This window comes from Hypomesus transpacificus, chromosome 9, assembly GCF_021917145.1.
Source record: "Hypomesus transpacificus isolate Combined female chromosome 9, fHypTra1, whole genome shotgun sequence".
NCBI classification, from domain to species: domain Eukaryota; kingdom Metazoa; phylum Chordata; class Actinopteri; order Osmeriformes; family Osmeridae; genus Hypomesus; species Hypomesus transpacificus.
The window spans coordinates 1-21,737 of NC_061068.1; the positions used below are offsets into that span (position 1 = coordinate 1).

At 43.9% G+C, this 21,737-nt stretch overlaps 2 protein-coding genes across 2 annotated transcripts; one reads left to right on the forward strand and one right to left on the reverse strand.

Annotated features, from left to right (window-relative positions):
• Positions 1-1,493: 1,493 nt before the first annotated feature.
• LOC124471853 (synaptotagmin-2-like) lies at positions 1,494-12,298 on the forward strand. Its single transcript, XM_047026479.1, has 7 exons — positions 1,494-1,537; positions 2,042-2,300; positions 3,320-3,487; positions 4,850-5,017; positions 5,332-5,449; positions 6,245-6,378; positions 7,467-12,298. Exons 1-7 carry the CDS (start codon positions 1,494-1,496, stop codon positions 7,680-7,682), a joined length of 1,107 nt encoding a protein of 368 aa, XP_046882435.1. The 3' UTR covers positions 7,683-12,298.
• Positions 12,299-13,602: 1,304 nt separating this feature from the next.
• LOC124471019 (protein phosphatase 1 regulatory subunit 12B-like) lies at positions 13,603-20,988 on the reverse strand. The gene is made up of 8 exons (XM_047025308.1): positions 20,931-20,988; positions 19,891-20,488; positions 16,857-16,873; positions 16,370-16,499; positions 15,446-15,550; positions 15,115-15,174; positions 14,966-15,016; positions 13,603-13,936 (listed from the first exon to the last, which is right to left on the reverse strand). Exons 2-8 carry the CDS (start codon positions 19,993-19,995, stop codon positions 13,850-13,852), a joined length of 555 nt encoding a protein of 184 aa, XP_046881264.1. The 5' UTR covers positions 19,996-20,488; positions 20,931-20,988; the 3' UTR covers positions 13,603-13,849.
• Positions 20,989-21,737: the final 749 nt, after the last annotated feature.

Below are 21,737 nucleotides of genomic sequence, written 5' to 3' on the forward strand. Positions count from 1 at the left end.
GACCATCGAGGGAGAGGGAGCTCCTGACCATCGAGGGAGAGAGAGCTCCTGACCATCGAGGGAAAGGGAGCTCCTAACCATCGAGGGAGAGGGAGCTCCTGACCATCGAGGGAGATGCAGGTCAAAGATAAAATACATGATTATGGAGATATTGAGCAAGAACATATTATTCTTAATTCCATGTGGAAAGTATCTGTTAATATCAGATCTTATGGAGGCAGAGTGGACCTTGCCAATATTAATTAAAACCAATTAACTGTTAATTAAAATTAATTAACTCTCTCTACAATGTGACAAACGACTCAGGCAGTGTGTCATTTCTCATCACGCTGTAGAGCTGTTGTTGTGGAAGACGACTGCCTCACCCTCGTAACGTGTTGGTTCCTGGTGTGTTGTGTGTTGAAACATCTTCCTCTCTCTGCTTTCATCCTCCTCCTCCTTGTGTTGTTCTCGTGTGTGTGTGACGGACCTCTGCTCTACGGTAGGTGGACAGCTCGCACGCCCCCGGGGGGGGGGAGAGAGGGGTGTGGGGGGGGGGGGCTGTCATGGAATGATGTAGTCCCATATTCCTTGTTTTAGTTGATTCGTTCATCGTTTACGTTGTCATGGCAGCTTGAGAATGAAACAATGGATAGCTCTGACGTCATGAAGACCAAAGAGGAACTCTTAACGATGTGGCACATTGTTGCACCCGAGACAATGTCAAACACACCAATATGCAACGTATTGGATTAAAGGAATAAGATGCAAGTCACAATTAATACTTCTTAACACTTCATCAAAATCTCTGCATGTGCTGAAAAGGGCATGGATGGGCTATGGCAACGACAATAATAACTGCATGAACAATTATTTTATTTTTTTACTGTACATTTTGATTTGCACCACATATGACAATGACAAAGACGCTCTCCTGGCCTGAAGTATGATCGTACTGAGGTCACTTCAGCTTAAACAACAAAGACAGTGTCACCTAGCCAACGGCCTGTTGTCTGAGTGAAGCCATCACTCAGTAGTAGGAAATCTACAATCTACACAGACACATCCAGGAAAAACAAATAGCTGGCTGTCTCGTTGAGCATGGAGCTGTTTTCAAGAACACAGTTCTGTCAGAGGAGCAGACATTCAGAGTATTCATCCCTACTGTAGTTGATGTTCTCTCAAAAGGCAGCGCTAGTCGGAGAAACAGCAAGAGTCTAACGACTCCTCACACTCCAAGTTCAGAGATCTTGGGTTCAGGATTAAAAGACACGTTCGACTCCATCATCCTCCATGGATCCCATCGGCTGTGTGGTTGGCTTGTTCCCAAAAAAATTCCTCAACATCGTCAGGAATAATTTGTCTAATTCAATGCTTTTGGCGTTCATATCTGGTCGAACAGTTGGTTCTGAGGGACATCGCTATTCCCTGGTCAGATGACAGGGTCCTAGTGTCCTCTGTGTTGGAACCAGCACGCAATATCCCCTCTGATAGCTTCCTCCTGTCACGCCAGCATGCCTGGAGGCTCACAGGAGGGAGCCCTGAGCAGCAGCCCCAGGCATGTCTCCACAAGACACCCCTCCAGGTCCTCACTACAGCAGGGTGCTCATTCAGCACACGCTTCTATCCAAAGCCTTGTGCAAAGTTGGGGAGGGAGGGGTGGATTCAAACCAGGGAACTCTTGATCTCCTGAGCTACACCTAACCCCTTCCTGCCATGCAGTCAGTGGACAGACGTCACAGCTGTTAGCGCTGCCCAGCGCACGCCTAGCTAGGACGGTGCTGTCACGCTTCTGCGGGAGGCCAGTTCACACTGCCCAAACTAACCCTACCAGCCTACAGTGGTTGGGTCGTGTTGGTTTGGTGTATTACGCCTATCAGCGCTGGTTGGGGCAGTGTGAAAACAACAGTTACCCTTCCAAACATTCCAAACCCTACAGCCAAACAGTAGAATGTTTGGTGTTTGTTGTTTTTTGTTGATGGTTGTTTGGGCTGTGGGACCTGGCCGTAGGAGGAGAGAAGCAGGTGAGCTGGAGTCACATGACGCGAGTCACATGACGCAGGTCTGAAGCTCCTCATCGTCTCCCAAAAGGCTTTGTGTCTGTGGTATGCTGTGCCCCCAGCACTTCCTGTTTACCCTGTGACCCCCGACCTCTGACCTTGCTCTTTCATGTGACCCTGCCGGCACAGAAACACCAGGACGATGATGATGACGAGGGAGAGACAGGGCTGACGGAGGAGGAGAAGGAGGAGGAGGAGAAGGAGGAGGAGAAGCTGGGGAAACTGCAGTATTCTCTTGATTACGACTTCACCGATGGCAAGGTACGTGGGGAGGGCTACGCTGTTAGAGTCTGAAGTGAAAACGTTAGTTATTCTTATAAATATAAAAGGATTTGACTCATAATGTCAACGTCTAGAAATGTGTAGTTTTTCGGTTGTTAAAATAAATGCTTGTTCCATTATAACATTGAAATAATTTGCTACGATGGAACTGCTTACAAAGAGGACTGCCTCGCTCCAAGTCCTGTGTCTTTTCAGATGAAGAAGCATCATGTTTCGTCCTCTCATCTGCAGTTGCTTTCAAACCTTAAATACTAAAATGCCCCCCGGACTACAGAGCCTGTCACTTTCAGTCAAGGCTGAGTCCCATGTGAGCTTCGCTAAAACTGCTGTGTCGTTGAACAAGCGAAAATGTCAAAAGGCAAGTCCAGCAGAATGGTGCAGGGGGGGTTGGGGGTAGCAGGCTGCGTGGGGATACTACAGTAGCAGACTGTGACATAAGACAAGCAAGGGAGGAAAATGCTGACTCATCGAAGAAGAAGGAAGTCCCTGCTGACTCACTGACGCAGGATATGAATCCAAATCCTCGAGTCTAAAACAGAGACGGGGTTTTTTGTACCTCAGGTTTTGGCAGCCAAAGTCAACACCCACCCCTGGCGGTCGTGCAGACTACTTTCTGTCTCTGAGCAAATGCTGTTTTGTTTTTTTTCCAGGCTAGAAATTTGACATTCAGGGTGACATTGCAGCAGAATCCTTGTGTTTGATAGGGGTTTCATCTCCTGTGTGAAACTGTGTGATCTTATCCCGGTCACATCCCAGCTGCTGATTGATTGCGGGGCTCAGGTTGTCACCAGACTACGCCAGGCGACAGCAGCTAACAGACTGCAGCACGCACACTCACAGCACATGAATGAGATAGTGAATGTAATATGACCTCAGGGAATATCCTTAATGATGTGTGTACATGTGTGTTTGTCTGTGTGTGAATGTGTGTTTTGCACGTGTGTGTGTGTATGTGATGTGGTCTGTGTGTGTGCGTGTGTGTGCGCTCATCCTTACAGCTCACTGTTGGCATCCTCCAAGCTGCGGACCTCATCTCCATGGATACCGGTGGGACCTCTGACCCCTATGTCAAGGTGTTTGTCCTGCCAGACAAGAAGAAGCACCAAAGCACCAAAGTGCAGAAGAAGAATCTCAACCCTGTCTTCAACGAGTCGTTCGTCTTTAAGGTACAACAGGTTTACTCCTAACCCACAGCATCTACCTTCACAATGCTGCACTGTCCAGGGGATCACCTCCTCTCTCCTGACCTTTCTCCTTTCTCACTCTCTCTACTGCTCTCTGTCCTACTCTCTCCTGCTCTTTCTCCTTTCTCACTCTCTCTACTGCTCTCTGTCCTACTCTCTCCTGCTCTTTCTCCTTTCTCACTCTCTCTACTGCTCTCTGTCCTACTCTCTCCTGCTCTTTCTCCTTTCTCACTCTCTCTACTGCTCTCTGTCCTCCTCTCTCCTGCTCTTTCTCCTTTCTCACTCTCTCTACTGCTCTCTGTCCTACTCTCTCCTGCTCTTTCTCCTTTCTCACTCTCTCTACTGCTCTCTGTCCTACTCTCTTCTCGCTCGCCCTACTCCTTACTCGTGCTCTCTCCCTCCTCTCTCTCCTCTCTTTTAAAAGCACATTGTCCTAAACAAAGAGGGGGAGGGGGGTCAAATATCCTACATACTAAAGTCTTAATAAAAAAAGGAAACAGCATCCTGGAGGTGAACAGTGCAGTCCTGATGATTCCGGATGGACCAGGCTGCTCTGCCAGGCAGAGCAGACCACCAGAGCAGACCACCAGAGCAGACCTCCAGAGCAGACCTCCAGAGCAGACCACCAGAGCAGACTGTGTCGAGCTGCAGTTCCCAGGCCTCTCTAATGAAGTCCTGGGGGGGTCTTCAAGAGTCTGCAAGCCTGCATCCAGACCCACAGACACCCCTGGCCACTCCCCAAAACAGGAAACTAGGACAAATATGATGCAATATATTCACACCACAATGTGAAGAATATATTGATACATAGTGTGTACAGTATGTACAGTACATATATACAGTACATATGTATATGTGCTGTATACTGTTTTTTCATATTTTCGCTACCTCAATATGCTTCGTTTTCCATTGTGTGAAGACACTTGCGCGTGTCTAGGCACAGATTTCAGGGACTGAATAAGTAAACAGAATCCTTGCAACCATTTAATAAAGCATGCTTAAGTCCTGAAAGACTGTAATACATTATTTTCAGACACTTTCCAAGACAAAAGAATAAATATATCTCCACAATGAAAACCATTTCCAAACAGTGTATTATTTCCTATTATTTCCTAAGTCCTATTAGGCTACTGTATGATTACTCTCAGAACCCTATATCTATAGCAAGACATTTAAAGACAGCAACGTTATTTTATGTAGATATGCATGGTTTCTCTCTCTTTCTTTTTCTTTCTTAATTCCTTTCTGCTTCCTTCCTTCATTAATTCGTTGACTCGTTCCTTTGTGTGTTAATCTAAACTCGTCTTATAAAACTGCCCACCCGTCCCTGTCGCTGCCCGTCAGATCCCGTACGAAGAGTTAGGCCCGAAGACGCTGGTGATGTCGGTGTATGACTACGACCGCTTCTCCAAGCACGACATCATCGGGGAGGTGAAGCTGCCCATGAACACCCTGGACCTGGGCCAGCCCATCGAGGAGTGGAGGGATCTGGAGAATGCCGAGAAGGAGGAGGTAGGCCGCTCCACAGATAGGACACATTCAACTGTTTATGAAACGGTATCATTATTCATAGCGCTCAACAGCAGGACACGTTCATGTACGGATCTGTCCTTGAAAACTATATTATTGGTAGTAATGATAATCCATTTCCACAAACGGTTAAGGGTAGTGGATGATTCTGTGGATGTGAATAACGTCTTGTTTCTATCTATCTTTCACATCCACTGGTGGGTCATAACTATAAAAATGGTATACAAAGTCAAAAATAGTGTAGCTGAATTAATCCTTAATAATTCACTGCGTGCCTCTCTTTCAACTCTGACCAGCCTGAGAAGCTGGGAGACATCTGTATCTCGCTGCGTTACGTACCGACGGCAGGGAAACTCACGGTCTGCATCCTGGAGGCCAAGAACCTGAAGAAGATGGACGTGGGCGGACTGTCCGGTAGGAACCGCCTACTCGTCCCAGACGCCTCCTCACCGCTTCACCACATCACAATTACTAAATAACTTTAAAGTCAAATGCCGCTTTTATTCTTTTCCTTCAAATGTTTTTATCGTGTTCTGTTTGTCACTATATTCTATTCTATTTTATTCGATTTGGATCTATACTGTTCGAATCCATTCTGTTGCATACTTCTCTATTCCATTCTATCCTAGCCCAGAGATGGCAAAAGTATCCTTCACTCAAGTAGAAGTAAAGATACTCATTAAAAAGGGCGGACTAAACCTTTTCACTCAAGTTAAAGTAAAAAAGTGTGGGCTCTGACATATAGGCCTTCTTAAACCCCTTGTGTTATGTTCGGGTCGTTCTGACCCATCAGTCATTGTGACCCACCGTCATATTGCCACAACTTCACTGCATACAAAAACAAAGTGAAACATTTTCTTTTAACCGTCGGGCTGTCTCAGACCCCCCACATCGCGAAGGTTAAAATAAAATTATTTTTATTTGTTTTTGTATTGGGTAAAATTGGGTAAACGCAATAATGGTTCGTTATGAACCTTTGGGTCATGTGACCCGAAGGCAGCACAAGGGTTAAGTAAAAGGTAGCCAATTAACCTGTTTTAGTGTCACGCAGGTAACTGTGTATATAGGCTACAAAACCCTAATGGGTTATTTTCTAAAATATACTCAACCTTTCAAAATGTTAAAAAAAATGTCCACTTCCAGTTGAAAGAGACTCAAGCGATAGAGAAGCAGTCTGGTTGAGTTTGGTTCCGTGTGGTTCTCCTGCAGATCCGTACGTTAAGATTGCGCTGCTGCAGGGCGGTAAGAAACTGAAGAAGAAGAAAACCACGGTGAAGAAGAACACCCTGAACCCATACTACAACGAGTCCTTCAGCTTTGAGATCCCCCTGGAAACCATGCAGGTACAGGCTGAGCACAGGGAAAGCGTTGCATGGATATCCTTCACACACACTCTCACACACACACACACACACTCACACACACCCCTGTGTTCCCCCTCTGACTGATACCATACATGTGACATCAGTTATAATGTTGACTACTGTGTTTCTCTCCTTCATATTCGTTATCGGTAAAGGTCACTGTACATTTGCATTTAGGCCTACAGCATTTGTAGGGTTAGTTTTCATCTTTAGGTATTCATTTTAGTTTAAATCTTTTACAAACTGACCCCGTGTCCTGTTATGCTTTTGGTCTTGGTGTTTTTGAAAGGTTCAGTTACAACCTCTCACAGTCAACCAGTGAGACACCTGAACCATAATGCACACTTGACAAGTATTTACATGTGTCACATTTGTAGTGATGTTACTGTAATTTGAGTTTTTTTTCTTCCTCTCATACAAACCCTGGGTTTTGATGTAGATCCCTGTGTTTTAGCAAGGTGAAGTGGCGACCAACAATTTGTTTGTCCTGATTCCTGACACTTGCAATCAATCAACCTTTGCCATCCACAATTATTCACTTCAGTTCAGTGTTTGCATGTGTAATGTCTGCCGCGAAGAGAACTCTTGTTTTCCTCCCAAACGACCCCGCAGTCCACTATCGATTCGGGCAGGAGTGTAGAATACATGTGGCATGTTCCACCCACATTTTGAAAATGGCAAATCTGCCCCCCCCACTTTTTATTAAGAAAATTACATTCAACAGCCGCATCCTCAGTAATTACATTTCCATTTAGTCATTTAGCAGACGCTCTTATCCAGAGCGACTTACAGTAAGTACAGGGACATTCCCCCGAGGCAAGTAGGGTGAATTGCCTTGCCCAAGGACACAATGTCATTTGGCACGGCCGGGAATCGATTTGGCAACCTTCAGATTACTAGTCCGATTCCCTAACTGCTCAGCCATCTAAAATAAAAAGATGTCATAACCACATTTGACAACAAATCTTCACCCCAGCTTCGCATCACAGTGTTGGCTGTGCGCCGTTCCATCGACGATGTGGGACAAGCGTTACCTACATTTCACCTCCCTCTCTCCCTCCCTCTAGAAAATCTTGGTGGTGGTGACGGTGTTCGACTACGACAAGATCGGCAAGAACGACGCCATCGGGAAGATCTTTGTGGGCAGCAAGGCGACAGGACTGGGGCTGAAGCACTGGTCCGACATGCTGTCCAACCCCCGTAGGCCCATCGCTCAGTGGCATCCGCTGCAGCAGGAAGAGGATATAGACCAGGCACTCGCTGGGCTTTTTGCAAAGAAGTAACTTCATCTCCTCCCTGACCGCTTAACAGACTAACTCAGAAACCCCTTAACCCTCCCTCCTCAATTCCTCCCTCTCTACCCCACCCCCCAACCCCCCCCCTAAACCGTTACACTGCATGAAAGTCATGAGTTACAGATGGCGAAGGTGACTTCGTCAAACTTTGAAAAAAAGAAAAGAAATTAAAGTTAAACATCAAGAGTATCAGCTTATAAGAACATACATCCTCACACCTTTACATTTCACACGTTTATGCGAATGACGAGAGGGAGAAAAATGGATTGAGTGATAATTCATGTGTGAGGGATGGATTGAGTCAGAGTTTCATTTCCCATAACGTGCTCATAGGAAAAGCTTCTTACTTACCCTTACGGACTCTCCATCAGCGCGCTAGTTGGGATAGCGACGCTGCTGGTGATAGACTCGTTTAGTTTATGCAGCATTGTGCATGTCTTACTTATCTCTACCTGCTGCTTGGCCATGTCATTCCCAATAGTCTCCTGTTCTACAATCATATAAGTGTGACATACCTTGTTGTAGATTGTAGTGTTGTTCGGCAATTGTATCACTTAGAATCTGTTTAAGGTCTAATTAGTATGCCACTGCAAGAGAATCTCGTTGACGATGAATGAGGTTAAGAGAATGCAAAAACATGTTTTAGTTTTTTGGGGGAATGTGCTTTTAAAAGAAATTCACAGTACGATTGTTTTCATTTGACCCAAATGTAATTGTTGGCCTCAAAAGAGACGAAGAGACACAGGATGTAAACCCACTAGGGACAACACACTGTCACACAACATAGGTGTTGTGTTCCATGATTACTCTGTTCATTTACGTCACTTTTTTATTTTATTACTATCTTCTCTTTCATAATTTCACAGTTATGTCATCTGTAACAATGGATTGGGTCAGTCCATCTCCATTGTTACAGACACAGGTTACAGTGCTTTGAGACTGATTTTTATCCTCAGAGGAATGAGAAGGGTGCCTTGCTGGTTATACACTTTCGTTAACCGTAGACCCCTCGGTCTAGTCTGGTGTCCAGTCTGGTCTAGTGTATTGGACTGGTCACTTGTCCAATACACTACACCTGATCAATCTCAAACTGAAGTATTTAAAATGTCTGTTGAAACAGTCAAATCTCATAAGTGAAGCAGTTCATTCTCCCTAGAACCAGTCAGGGAATCTGAGAATGTGCCATTTGCACTTTGTCTCTTGCTCTGTTTGACCACTTGGATGTAAAACAGATAACTTCTCCACGGTTAGGATGACTGAGGGGTGAATGCTGCTATTGCTGCCCATGTGACTACATGTTTCTGTGGTGAAGAGATCTGTACTGTATCTCTTCAGCTTGAGAAAATGGTGTCATCCCAAAACATGTTTAGTTTTGTCCAATGAATAGATTCAATCACTTAACTACAGACAAAAACATACATACATACATATATTTACACATATTTGATTAGATGTTTTTGTCATCCCTCATTCAAAACAAAATGTTGGGAATTTCTATTAAAGAACATAGAAGAAAAAATATTTTACAAATACTTGCAAAGCAATATGCTATATTTGATAACTGAGGCTCTTCTAAAACAACAATCAGTTTGTTGACTTGGTCCTAGTGTTCGTGGATATACAAGCCCCTCTGGTCAAGAATCTATTCTTCAAAATGTCTTTCGTCAAACATACAGTGACATCAACAAATACAACATTTGATTAATGGGACATGAAAACCGACGGCATGATGACACACTAGTAATATTCTTTGTATGATTTTGGAGAAGGAAATCTTCCTCACATGGTCTCACATGGTCTTGTGCCACATGCTGAGCCCTCCGATGCCAAAGTCCTGAAACAGAAAGACTTCCTCTTCATCCACAGACGTTAGTTTGGTGTGACAAGGACCTGGGTTTAACTGCTGGCACCAGTGCTGTCAGGGATCACAGGAGAGTGGTTTAGCCACTGTCGCAGCAACTGTCCTCTGAAAGGGGTCCCACAAGGAAGTCCTGCATGCCCACAAGATGGGCAGTGATATATAGGTAGGGGACAGCACAGGCTAGGAAGGGTGATTCGATGTCCACTACTTCATACTACACCACACCAAATTATACTAGACTGAAATACTTTATACTAGACTATGCTACTTTAAGCTAAACTACACTACATTATGCTAGACAGAAATACTTCATACTACACCACACCACATTATACTAGACTGAAATACTTCGTACCACACCACACCACATTATACTAGACTGAAATACTTTGTACTACACCACACCACATTATACTAGACTGAAATACTTCATACTACACTACACCACATTATACTAGACTACACCACATTATACTAGACTGAAATACTTCATACTAGACTACACCACATTATACTAGACTGAAATACTTTATACTAGACTATGCTACTTTAAGCTAGACTACACTACATTATACCAGACAGAAATACTTTATACTAGACCACACCACATTATACTAGACTGAAATACTTTATACTAGACTATGCTACTTCACACTAGACCACACTAGGTTATACTAGACTGCTCCTTCCAGCTAGACTAAACAACTTCATACAAGACTCCACACCTCCATGCTCGACAAGGTAAAAGCTAGAGTACCATTCAGTTTGTTGACTTGGTAGTTGTCCCCACCTCTCTCCTTGCTTCTCCTAGTATGCATTGAGCTAAATTTGTTAACACAGCATGTATCTCTAAAATGTAAATAGCCGCATGCTTCAAGAGGAACCATAACTCTATTGTGTATATGTGTGTTTGTGTCCCTTTTTATAATAAAATTAAGAGAACAACAAAAAGAAGAATGCACTGACTTTCAAAGTTGATGTATTTTCCCTTGGCTGGATACAGGACTGATAGTATGTTTGAATAAGTCGGTGTTGATTTGACGGGATCTTTTTCCCGTCTGCGGTTTGAGTGCTTACTTTTTACTGTGGAAAATACATCATGAAGCCGCATGCTTGTTTTACATCATCCATCTTTCCTCTGTGATTTCAAGTCTAGTTTGTTGACCCCCTAAATATATCACAACATTCCTGGGCTATAAGTCATGCAGTTATCAACATTTACTTGCAATTGTTCAGTGATATGTCTGTGGACTTCTTTGGCTTGTATATAGTTCCAAAATAAGTCATTTATTAGCGCCTTTGTTTTTACAATAAAACTATATTAATAACAATAATAATAATACCTTAAGTGTTGCCTTGCTTTTACCCTGCCAGAGATGTGTTGACCTGTATTGGTCTCGTAGTATTTACAGAGGCTGGCACTAGCCTACCTGCCTTGTCTTAGTTAACACACGTACAGTATACAAAGTGGATACTGTAACTGCAGAGACAGCTAAACGACTTGTAGCCCAATTTGTTTTAAATCCATTGGCACCTTGACGTTCATTCCTCACTCCAGGCTGGCTGCCATGTTTGGGTTTAGGGTTCGTCACAAGAAGTTCAGCCAAGTACATATTTGCATTAGGGGAATGGGTAAAGCTTAGTGGTTAGAGCATTTGACTACAGATCAAGAGGTCACAGCTTCAAACAGACTCACCCTGTATGTCGAATCATCTGCTAAACAAACACACTTCCTTAGACCCAGAACAGATGATAATTTCTTTCATTATAATGATCATGTTTATTTTAGATTTATAGATCTATATTATCTATTATCTATGTCATAATTAATCCTTGTGGTGAAGTCAGATGTTATGACTTTGTAAATAATTGGTTGTAAAAATGTTACATGTAAATTGATATTAGTTGTTTTATTGAAGTTGTTTTAAATACCGTGCTGAATATAGATAAATGCTGTTATGTTTTACCCAATTAACTGATTCAAACATTACTCGGTAATACATATGCAAGGTCAGTTCTTTATGGTTCATCATGTAGGCTAAACAAAATGCCCTCTTTTAATAAGTGAAATATTTTTAAAAGGCTTGACTTTTTGTGATCAGTCATCTTGCATACATTCATCGAGTGAATTTGCTTTGCTGCCCATAAAAAGCAAAAATAGGGGTCAGTATAATTTTTGTAATCAAACAATCGATTGTTTTAACCAGTTATGACTTCAGATGTCGGATTCAGATTCATTGTCATGCCAACCTTCAATCAGTCTGGACTCATCACCGTATCTTCCTCTCACTGACTGGATTGTGAAGATGAATAAATAACAGTTTATTGTGTTCACATCAAACTCTGCTGAGAGTGTCTGCTATTATGGTTGTTTTATGAGTGTTTCATAAGTTGCTTGACAGCAACCATAATACTGTGTTGTGCTGTCCGAGCGGCTCACTGTGTTCGCCATAGGACCAATCGAACCTGTGTTAAACGTTCCCTTCGTGGGCTGTAGAGAAACTGAATGGGTTTGTCGCGTTAAAACGGCGACGCAGGCAACAAAATCTCCGTCTTCCTAATGCTCTGAACACGGGGCGGACATTAACAGAGTTAAATTCGCAACGCAATACTGCCGACCTTGCTGCTTACGAAATGGTTCCTCTCCATTCAGATCACTTTGCACCCCCATGGCCACCAAACACGACGTCCAAAGAACTGCCCCCCCCCCCTACCCCCTCCCCCAGAACATCAATGCCCCTTGCCCTCCATCACCCACCAACCCCCCCCCCCCCCTCCCCCTCCCCCTCCTCTCCCCACCTAACAACGTGGACAAGAGATATGCTTGAACTCGATTCTTGTTTTTGTCTCGTTGTAGATGTGTGTGTGTGTGTGTTCGTAGTTGTACCTTTTGTGAACTGCATGATTTAGTGATCTGGGGACCTGTTGTCCAGTTTAACTGACGCGGCTCCTCCCAGCTCTTGTATCCATGTATCGGTCAGTGGTGTACAAAAAACCTCAAGGGAACCAGATTATGGGATGTCTTCGTTCAGACATATCTATGTTATCGACTAATAAGAGGAAATAAAAACCCCTTTTCTGTAGTTTTGCTTCAGCGTGATTTGTTGCCAAGTATGGTCTGATTTAATGGATCCTCAAAGTGCTTTACCACACGTGGCCAGTAGAGGACACCGTAGAACAGTCAATAGCGGTTCATTAATTACACATGGCACGATCGCACAAAGCATGGTGAAGAAAAGTACATGTAACAACATTTTAAGCCCGTTGAAGGACCAAATGAATGTTGACTACTAAGCCAAAATAAATATATTTATAATTCAGTACAAATTCCAGTGACTTGATTAACCACAACGTATACATTTAAGCTTCTCAGAAATTGAAATCGTTTAGTGCTCTGATGTTCTCATGCATATCACTTCATAATAAAAAAAAAAAATGTTATTAACATGCGAGAGCTATTTTCTGTGCACTGTAGAACCAGCAAAATCCTTGTTGTCGTCAAGTTGAAGTTCATAAGTAAGCAAGTATTGCGGGGAGTGAAAAGGCTGAAGAAGAAAAAAATAGGTTACACCGAAGGTCCACCTCATTCTCACTCTTACGTTTTGAAAAGTGACGCTTTTCAGTGACAGTTTCACTAACAGAACTGTGTAGGAACAAAACACTTATCATGTTCCAGAACTTGACGTGTACTGACCAAGTGGACATCCCAGAGGGTGGAGAGACCAGAGGGTGGAGAGACCAGAGGGTAGAGAGACCAGAGAGTGGAGAGACCAGGATGGTGGAGAGACCAGAGGGTGGAAAGACCAGAGAGTGGAGAGACCAGAGGGTGGAGAGACCAGGAGGGTGGAGAGACCAGAGGGTGGAGAGACCAGAGAGTAGAGACACCAGAGGGTGGAGAGACCAGGAGGGTGGAGAGACCAGAGGGTGGAGAGACCAGGAGGGTAGAGAGACCAGGAGGGTGGAGAGACCAGAGGGTGGAGAGACCAGGAGGGTGGAGAGACCAGAGGGTGGAGAGACCAGAGAGTGGGGAGACCAGGAGGGTGGAGAGACCAGAAGGTGAAGAGACCAGAGAGTGGAGACACTAGAGTGTGGAGAGACCAGGAGGGTGGGGAGACCAGGAGCGTGGAGAGACCAGGAGGGTGGAGAGGGATGTGAGTGAACCTGCTACTATAGAGGCAGCAGTGAGTGTGGTGGTGCTGTACTGTGGTGGTAGATAACACCCCTCCTCTCTTTCCTCCTTCTCTTGGATTTGTAATTCCTCTTTTGCTTCCTTTACTTTCTCCTCCTCCTCCTCTCACTTGGACAGTTTGCTGATGACTCTGATCAACGCTCCGTTCTCGTCTTTCAGTCTCTGATTCTCCATCTTTAGGTCTGTCTGTACCTGCGGAGCATGTCAAATAACACAGATATAGGTCTGTACTTACGGAGCATGTTAGATAACACACAAATACAGTAGGAGGTGAATTAACCCTTCAGGTGGCTTTAAATCCAAAGCCACACATGTTGTTCAGTTTTCCTGCAGATCAATAGCATACCACTAGTTTTATAAATGTGCTTAAAGATGTAGAGGTCTTTGGCACTAAAACTACTGTTGTTTAATTACCATGAATGGCCCAGAAAGTAATTTCATAACTTATGAGTACAGTTCTACTGTCTACAGTACTACAGTTCAAACAACCATGCTGGGTGCAGAACCGCCCTTCTCTATCCATCATGCTTTACCCAATCACCAATGGAGTGTCAAATCATTCAGATCATATTACAATCAATAACCATTCTGATTCAGATATTTCACATTGTATCTGTAGCCAACAGCATGACATACACTTCTTATCACCAAAGCACATTTATCACTGTTCACTTACAGACCCGTGGTGCGTGTGTGTGTGTATTCAGAAATCTGGTTTCCAACCAAACAAGAGGTTGTTGTTGTCTGAGGCCTGGAGGGCAGCACACTGCAGGCGCTTGTGAGGCTTGAATACCAGAGACTTTCCCAAACCACGTCAAAAGCTGCACACACATCGCTGGCTCTAATGGAGCGTAATGGTGACAAATGATGTCAGTTGGAACACAACGAATGATCTCGTCCCACTTGAGTCTGACACAGTGGTACCAAGACCCGCAGTATGTGACTAACTATACTACCATAGAAGAAGTGGGCCCGCAGTATGTGACTAACTATACTACCATAGAAGAAGTGGGCCCGCAGTATGTGACTAACTATACTACCATAGAAGAAGTGGGCCCGCAGTATGCGACTAACTATACTACCATAGAAGAAGTGGACCATTTGGCCTAGGGTTCTCTCATCTCTCCTCGGTTCAGGGAGTGACATTCTACATTCTAAAGCTAGTCAAAGAATCACTGTTGTAATTATTTCCCCACCAGGGTTTTATGAAGTAACTCTTACCTTTATCTCTTCCTCCATATCGGAAATATTTCTCTCCAAAGCACGCCTTTCCTGTAGAGAGAAGACATGTTGAATATGATTCAGGATGTTGGCCAACTGATACAACATTGACATGAAAACATGAACTCATTTTGAAGTGTGTATCTGACCTTCTTTTCTGTCTCAAGTTGGATGTTTGACCTACAGGACTCCACTCCCCTCCCTTTCCTCTGTGGTATAAACATACAGTTACATCGGTGACAACAACTACAACAAAAACATAAAACTTGTATATGTTTTTTGTGAAAATTGTTCATAGTTTAGTTTGTGAAAAGCCTCAAAAGAGAATAAATTTTTATGACATCCAAACCCCTAAATTGAAGACACAAATACCAAGGATTATAAGATCAAATGTTTTGATCTTGGTTAAAGTAACAAAGTAGAGGACTATATAATGTGAGTGTGGATGGATGCAAGTTGATAGTACTGAGGGAGGAGCACCTGATTGGCTCGTTCCAGCTGGGTCTGCATCATGACTAGTTCCTGTTTACTTCCTTCCAGGCGAGTTTTCAGCCTCTCATTGGTCAGCAAGGCCTCCTCATACATCTGCATAGCAACCGAAAAAACATAACTGTTGTCAACTACACCATTCTCTCCAAACTGACTCACCTCAAAGCACAGTCCATCTATGGGTCTACCCCGAGCTACCGGAGCCAGTTATGCCCACCCCCCGACACACACTCAGTCCCAAGATCAGGTCTGCTTTACGGAATACACCAAAAGCGACAACCGCCAGCCAATTTTTACTTAAAGATCCTGTAAAGCAAATTCCATGATTTGCTTCTCAGTACATTATATACGTGTGAAATGAGTTCCTGAAAGCATGTGCAAAGCGTGAAAACTTTGTTGCACTGAAATGTGGAGCAGGGGCGTCGTTAGACCCTTTTTACCGGGGCACGTGCCCCAGTATAAATCTGCTGTGCCCCAGTAAAAAGAGTTTTAACAATTTACTTTATTAGTCAGTGCATTCATTTAGATTGATAATCCCGGAAAAAATTAACGCCATATCCCAATCATTGCTTGTAAAATCAAAGCAGTTTAATCGAAAACTAAAACCGATGTCTACAGAGCCACCTCCCCGATGAGTCTCTGCAGGTTGGGATGTCTGCAAATTCTAAATTCTGATTGCAACATCCCGGACACCAAGGAAATTATAATTGTTATTTTTTTTGTTTTGTTTTACATTGAAATAAATACATATTTAAATTTTAATTTAATTTTAATATTTAAATATGTATTACATTTTAATACATATTTATTTTATTTTATTTTATTTTCATTTCAATAGCCTATTCAATGCCTTTTTAAATTCAAAACATGATGTCATTGATTTGCTTCTACACTTTTGGTGTGTAAACGGTTTACCTTCTTATAGTTACCGGAGCCAGCTGCCTCCTGCTCTGCCCTGCGAGCAGCGAGTCTGTTCTCCCTGCGTTCAGCGTACGAGTCAGAAGTTCTGTCTTTCAACACGTCAGCAGATCCGGAGGAGTTCAACCTGGGTCGCAAAAGAAATTCAGTAGATTCAAGATATTTATTGTCATGTATACGGTTAACAAAATTAGTACAATGACATTTGTATAGCGCAATAAGAATTTCAGTAGGCCTATTATAATTTGTTTTATTCATTTAAATTATAGTGTTAATAACAATAGTAGCTCGTATAGGATTAGGACTTATATTTATTTTAGGCTTAGAATTTGAATTCAAACTTATTTGGTACAGATGACAAAAAAAAACTGAAACAAATTTAAAATGACCTATGCGGCATTACTCCTGTTGCTTCATAGTGATGGACACAAAACATCTGGTGATCTCATTCTGTGATTCAATAAATGTGTTAAGTAATACTCACCGAGATACTCTGTCATGCTGAAAACAAACCAAAATCAAATGTTACAATTTACGAAACGTAAGCCAGTCAAATGAAAAACAAGAAGATCAACACAGTGTGACATAATTTGTTTTATAAAAACAAGTTTTTGTAAGTCATATGTTTTTATTACATGAATATAGCTTAAAAGATCTATATAGAAAAATATTTTGTAAAAAAAAATTGAAACAATCGCTCATTCTAATTGGTTCCAGGCAACCGGCCTCCCTGGTGATTGGGTTGTGTACTCTGGACTATGATGTACCTCAAGCCTGTCTGGTCTTGACACAGCATGAAAACCTGGTCAAACCACAAGCAACGCTGGCTCCTATTCATCTCCCTGTCAGGGTGTTCACCACACCTACGGGCGGGCTCACCTGGGCTCAGCTGGGCGTGTTGGCTTCCTATCTCATATTGTTTGACAAGCTTTTAGTCATAACCTGAGAACAATTCTTCAGCCGGGCACTCCTGCGTTTTCATGCAAGGACAGAGGAGAGTCACCTTGCACAAGGCATTATTTCAAACATGACGTCACACAGTACATTCAGTCAGCAGACTTTTCTATCCAAAGTTCCAAACTCAAACAAGGCATTTGAGCCCAGGGACCTCTAACATGCTCCACTGCTCCTATCCCCCTCTTGTCCGATGAGGCCTCTGCTCTCATCGGACCAGCATGGGAGTGAAGACTTGTGTTTATTAAGACTTGAGGCTTTGCAATGTGTGTCTGGCATTATTTTGATGGCTGTCGTCAGAATATATAACCTCCCTGTCACATGGCTGAAAACGTCTGACACACCAACCAAACCATTTCAGGTGACTTCTTTTATCTTCCCTATAAACAAAAGACAGTCACCGATCTGCTCAACAGCTGGACCAGGGCACAAGAGGTCACATTTTGTGGCGGTTCTACACAAAGACAAGTGTGTTTAATATCCCCAGGGCTCTGTCAGCCTCCCCCATACGAGCGCTGCAGGATCAGATCCCAGCATCTCGCCAAACTGAGGAGGGACCGAGGAAATAGTCCTAAGAATAAACCAAGGCCCAGAGAGACAGATAACTAAACACATCCAAAAAAGGTAACAACTTCGGTCGCGGCTGAAGGGCTCCACTGCTTCTCCCTTCTGGAGTGTGTGAGAGGATTGTTAATGCTGCGTTTAAAACCATGAAGTGGGATTGGGTTGAGTGGTAGAGGTCGCTGGGTTATTGAATCCAGAGACAAGTGCTGCTTCCTCACCATAACAGAAAAGAAACAATGTCGAACATGTTTATCGTAACCCTTAAATGTCCTCTGAGTCTAGTAAACACGGTGAGTGCAGAGCTGTCGTACAGGTGGATGGCTATTGGCTAGTCCAGCAGCAGTAGCTCTGCTACTCTCAAGGACCTGAGAGACAGAGTCCACCAGCCCCCCAAACACACCCCTGCTCCCTCACCCACTATCCTCCTGTCCCTGCTGTCCCTCCCAACCCCCCCCCGGCCCTTTCTCCCACACCCATCTCCCTCGCGGTCTCAGCCAGAAGGTTCTGTGTGTTCGGGTCCTCACAGCCAAGCTCTCTTTAATAATCCCTGGTCAGTTTGTGGACTTCCTGTAGCTCTGGTTTAGATCATTTACTGCATACACAGAGATAGAGGGAGAGAGACAGTCAGAGAGAGAGAGACAGATAGAGAGAGACGAGAGAGAGAAAGAGAGAGACAGAGAGAGAGAGAGAGAGAGAGAGAGAGAGAGAGAGAGAGAGAGAGAGAGAGAGAGACAGAGAGAGAGAGAGAGAGAGAGAGAGAGAGAGAGAGAGAGAGAGAGAGAGAGAGAGAGAGAGAGAGAGAAAGAGAGAGAGGAGGGTGAGAAGAGAGGAGGGTGAGAGAGAGACTGGGATCTGTTTAGAAGGGTCGACTGTGACTCTGGGTGGACTTCCTGTCTCCTGAGCTGCTCTTCCTGCCCCAGTGGAAGATCTGAGATTCTCCCTGAGGACCAACCGGAGCCCATGAGTGGTCAACACTGTCTATTAACACTGTCTCTGGTCTCTCAACACACCACACTTCTCTTTCTATCCTGCTCTCTCTCTTTTCATCACTCTCTCTGCCTATCTGCCTCTGTGTCTCATTCTCTGTAAATATCGCTCTCTCATTTGAATCTTTTTGTCTTTCTTCCTTACTTCGCTAACTCTCCCATTTTAATTCTCTCTCATTATCTCTCTCCCTTTCTTGTTTTCGTTGTCTGCCTCAGTCTCATTATCTCTCTCCCTTTCTCATAATAGTTATCTCTCTCTCCAGATCTAATTCTCTCCCTCCCTTTCTCTTTCAGTCCCTCTCTCTCATTTTAAAAGGACTCTGGTCACGTGGACCCCCCCTCCCCCCCTTGAGTAAACAGTTGAGATGACCCGCTCATTACAGCGTTCCTTCTCCACCTTCCTGTCGTGTTGTGTCTGGCTTGCGGCCCAGTTACGTGCACCAGCCTGGGCTCATAAGCGGCACCAACATGCGGTCTCTCCTGGGGAGTTCTGGGAGACCTTCCACTGGACTTGTTATCAGCTCAGCCTGTAGTCTCCTGAAGTCATTCAATTTGATTATTCCCAGCAGAGAGATCTTCATATTATTGTGTGTGTTGTACATAGACCATAAAGGACTGATTAGATTAGATTTTTTTCCGTTGGGCTGTATTGTATTTCACTGTTTGTTTTACAGATCCAAAGATCCAAATATACATGCCTGCTCAAATGCTTCCTGATTTGGAATTGTAGAGATGGTGATGTCATGGAAACAAAGTTAACCTTGACTTATTGGACCAATCCTGGGGAAGAAACTGCCTGAACCGTAAATCGTGTAGTAGATGCTCCCTCAGAAAGCATCAGTAAAGCAAAATGATGAACATTGTACGACACCACACTGTCTACATAACAACACAACTCAGAAGAAAACAGCATTTAGAAAATCAACAACTGCCTTGAACCACCAGCACACGGCCATGTTTACATGTGAGCAGTGGTATTTCCTGTAACACTGCAGAGCAGAGAGATGACCTTACTCTGAGGGTCCTGCTGGCGGGGGCGGGGGCCGGGGTGGACAGGGGGTCGGGGAGCACCCTCCTGCTTCCTGGCTGCTCCTTGCTGCGGGAGAACTGAGACGACATCGTCTATCACCACCGAGACCTCACTGTGCTTCAACGCTTGGCTCAGTGACTTCCAGCTGTAGTCCAGCTGTAGTCCAGCTGTGGTCCACGGTGTGTTTCAATTGTAGTCCAACTGTAGTCAAAAGATGGATCGATATGTTTCAAATGAAGCCCATGACTTCTGTTTAGTACTTAGAACGTTGTTCCACAGATGGAGAACCCTAAGTTCAGTAGAATGTTGTTCCAAAGATAGAAAATGTTGCTATCAGAGAACAAACTTTTGAGTTGAGTAGAATGTTGTTCCACAGATATAGAACCCCTGACTTCAGTAGAACATTGTTCCACAGATAGAGAACCCCTGAGAAGGTAGGTGCAGCTGCAGCTTGGTGACCCAAGGTGCTCTACTGTGAAGCCCAGCGTACGTCCGTGTGTGCGTGAGGGTCCACAGTCTTCAGACGAGGGAGAGTCTGGGAGAGAGAGGAGCAGCACTCAGGAGCTGGACAGACATGGCTCGCTGTGGGGAAGAGGGGAGGAGAGAGAGCGGAGAGAGAGGAGAGAGAGCGGAGAGCGAGCGGCTCCTGTGAGATTTACAGATGACGGCTCTGGAGAAGGCAGAGAGGGTGTGGCTATGGAGTGTGGACACAAGGATTTGACAAGCAGTGTTTTACATGAAAGAAAGAGCTCTTCAGTGGATTGTAGTCATTTGACAAAAAAGGAAAACATCAAACAACAGAACCACCCCCTGCACACACACATTCATCTTTTCTCACACGCACACTAACACACCAACACACACAGAGTCACACACACGCACACTAACACACCAACACACACAGAGTCACACACCCTTTGGCTGTTCATAGCTGTGATTTCATGCTGACATTAAGAAATGTTCATCACTTGTTTTAGTTTTGTTTACAGAGAACATACAATACTGTAATTGTATTGTTTCATACCTGGACTTCTGAACAACATCCGATTATTACCATTCCACCGCTGACAACAGGTGCTTTGTAGGAGGTCCAATGAAACATAATGAGGAACAGATTTTCCGTTGAGTATTTGGGATGTCGTGCAGCCGGCAGCCAGTAAATGGCGCTGCTGTGCCAAAACACTGCACTCTGTCAGAAGTTAGTATGAAAATGACTGGGTATAAGTTTTGCTTCTTGTTTAGAGGTATTAAAGTATGGCTTTCTTGTAGCAGACGACTGTATTGTTGTTACTATATGAGTGTACACAGGTAAACTTTTGTTAAAATGTGTTTCTCATTATGTCTGTGTCTTCACAGCTATCTCCTGTTTACTTTTTCTTGGAATTATTCAATATTCAGACCTACGCAAGAAAAACCTCCATAAAATAACTAGGAACTCTCCTAAATGATTAATAAAAAAGTCTAATAGTAGCTCAAAACAACATTGGTCCACGCGTCTATTGTTATACTCAGGGCGCTCTCTGGTGGTGAGTTGAAGGTGTTACAGCTTCAACAATAGGGCCAGGAAGCTCGTGGACACTGTCCTCAAAGGCAGCCGTTCCGACCTATTCCCACTTTGCGGTCCACTTGCTTAGCTCAAATATTTTTGCGGCCGCCCAACACAAGTTCATTAAATTTGCGCTTTCATGGCAAAATATTTGTATCGATCAAAGAAGACAAAGTCTCCATCAGCGCCACATTAAGCACACATTGTGAAGAGAGGTAACCTACGTAACTACCACGGCCAGGCCAGATCTAAAATTCGTTTTGGGTAAACAACCCAAACTCCTTG

What these genes read in the sequence shown, in the direction of transcription:
- LOC124471853 (XM_047026479.1), top strand. Translation starts at nt 1,494, where the DNA reads ATGCCTGGAGGCTCACAGGAGGGAGCCCTGAGCAGCAGCCCCAG. An exon ending in GCCCTGAGCAGCAGCCCCAG is followed by an intron (nt 1,538 to 2,041) that starts GCATGTCTCCAC and finishes CACATGACGCAG; the next exon opens with GTCTGAAGCTCCTCATCGTC. An exon ending in ACGAGTCGTTCGTCTTTAAG is followed by an intron (nt 3,488 to 4,849) that starts GTACAACAGGTT and finishes GCTGCCCGTCAG; the next exon opens with ATCCCGTACGAAGAGTTAGG.
- LOC124471019 (XM_047025308.1), bottom strand. Translation starts at nt 19,995, where the DNA reads ATGTCGTCTCAGTTCTCCCGCAGCAAGGAGCAGCCAGGAAGCAGGAGG. An exon ending in AGCTGGAACGAGCCAATCAG is followed by an intron (nt 15,175 to 15,445) that starts GTGCTCCTCCCT and finishes TTTATACCACAG; the next exon opens with AGGAAAGGGAGGGGAGTGGA. An exon ending in AACTTGAGACAGAAAAGAAG is followed by an intron (nt 15,017 to 15,114) that starts GTCAGATACACA and finishes TTCTCTCTACAG; the next exon opens with GAAAGGCGTGCTTTGGAGAG.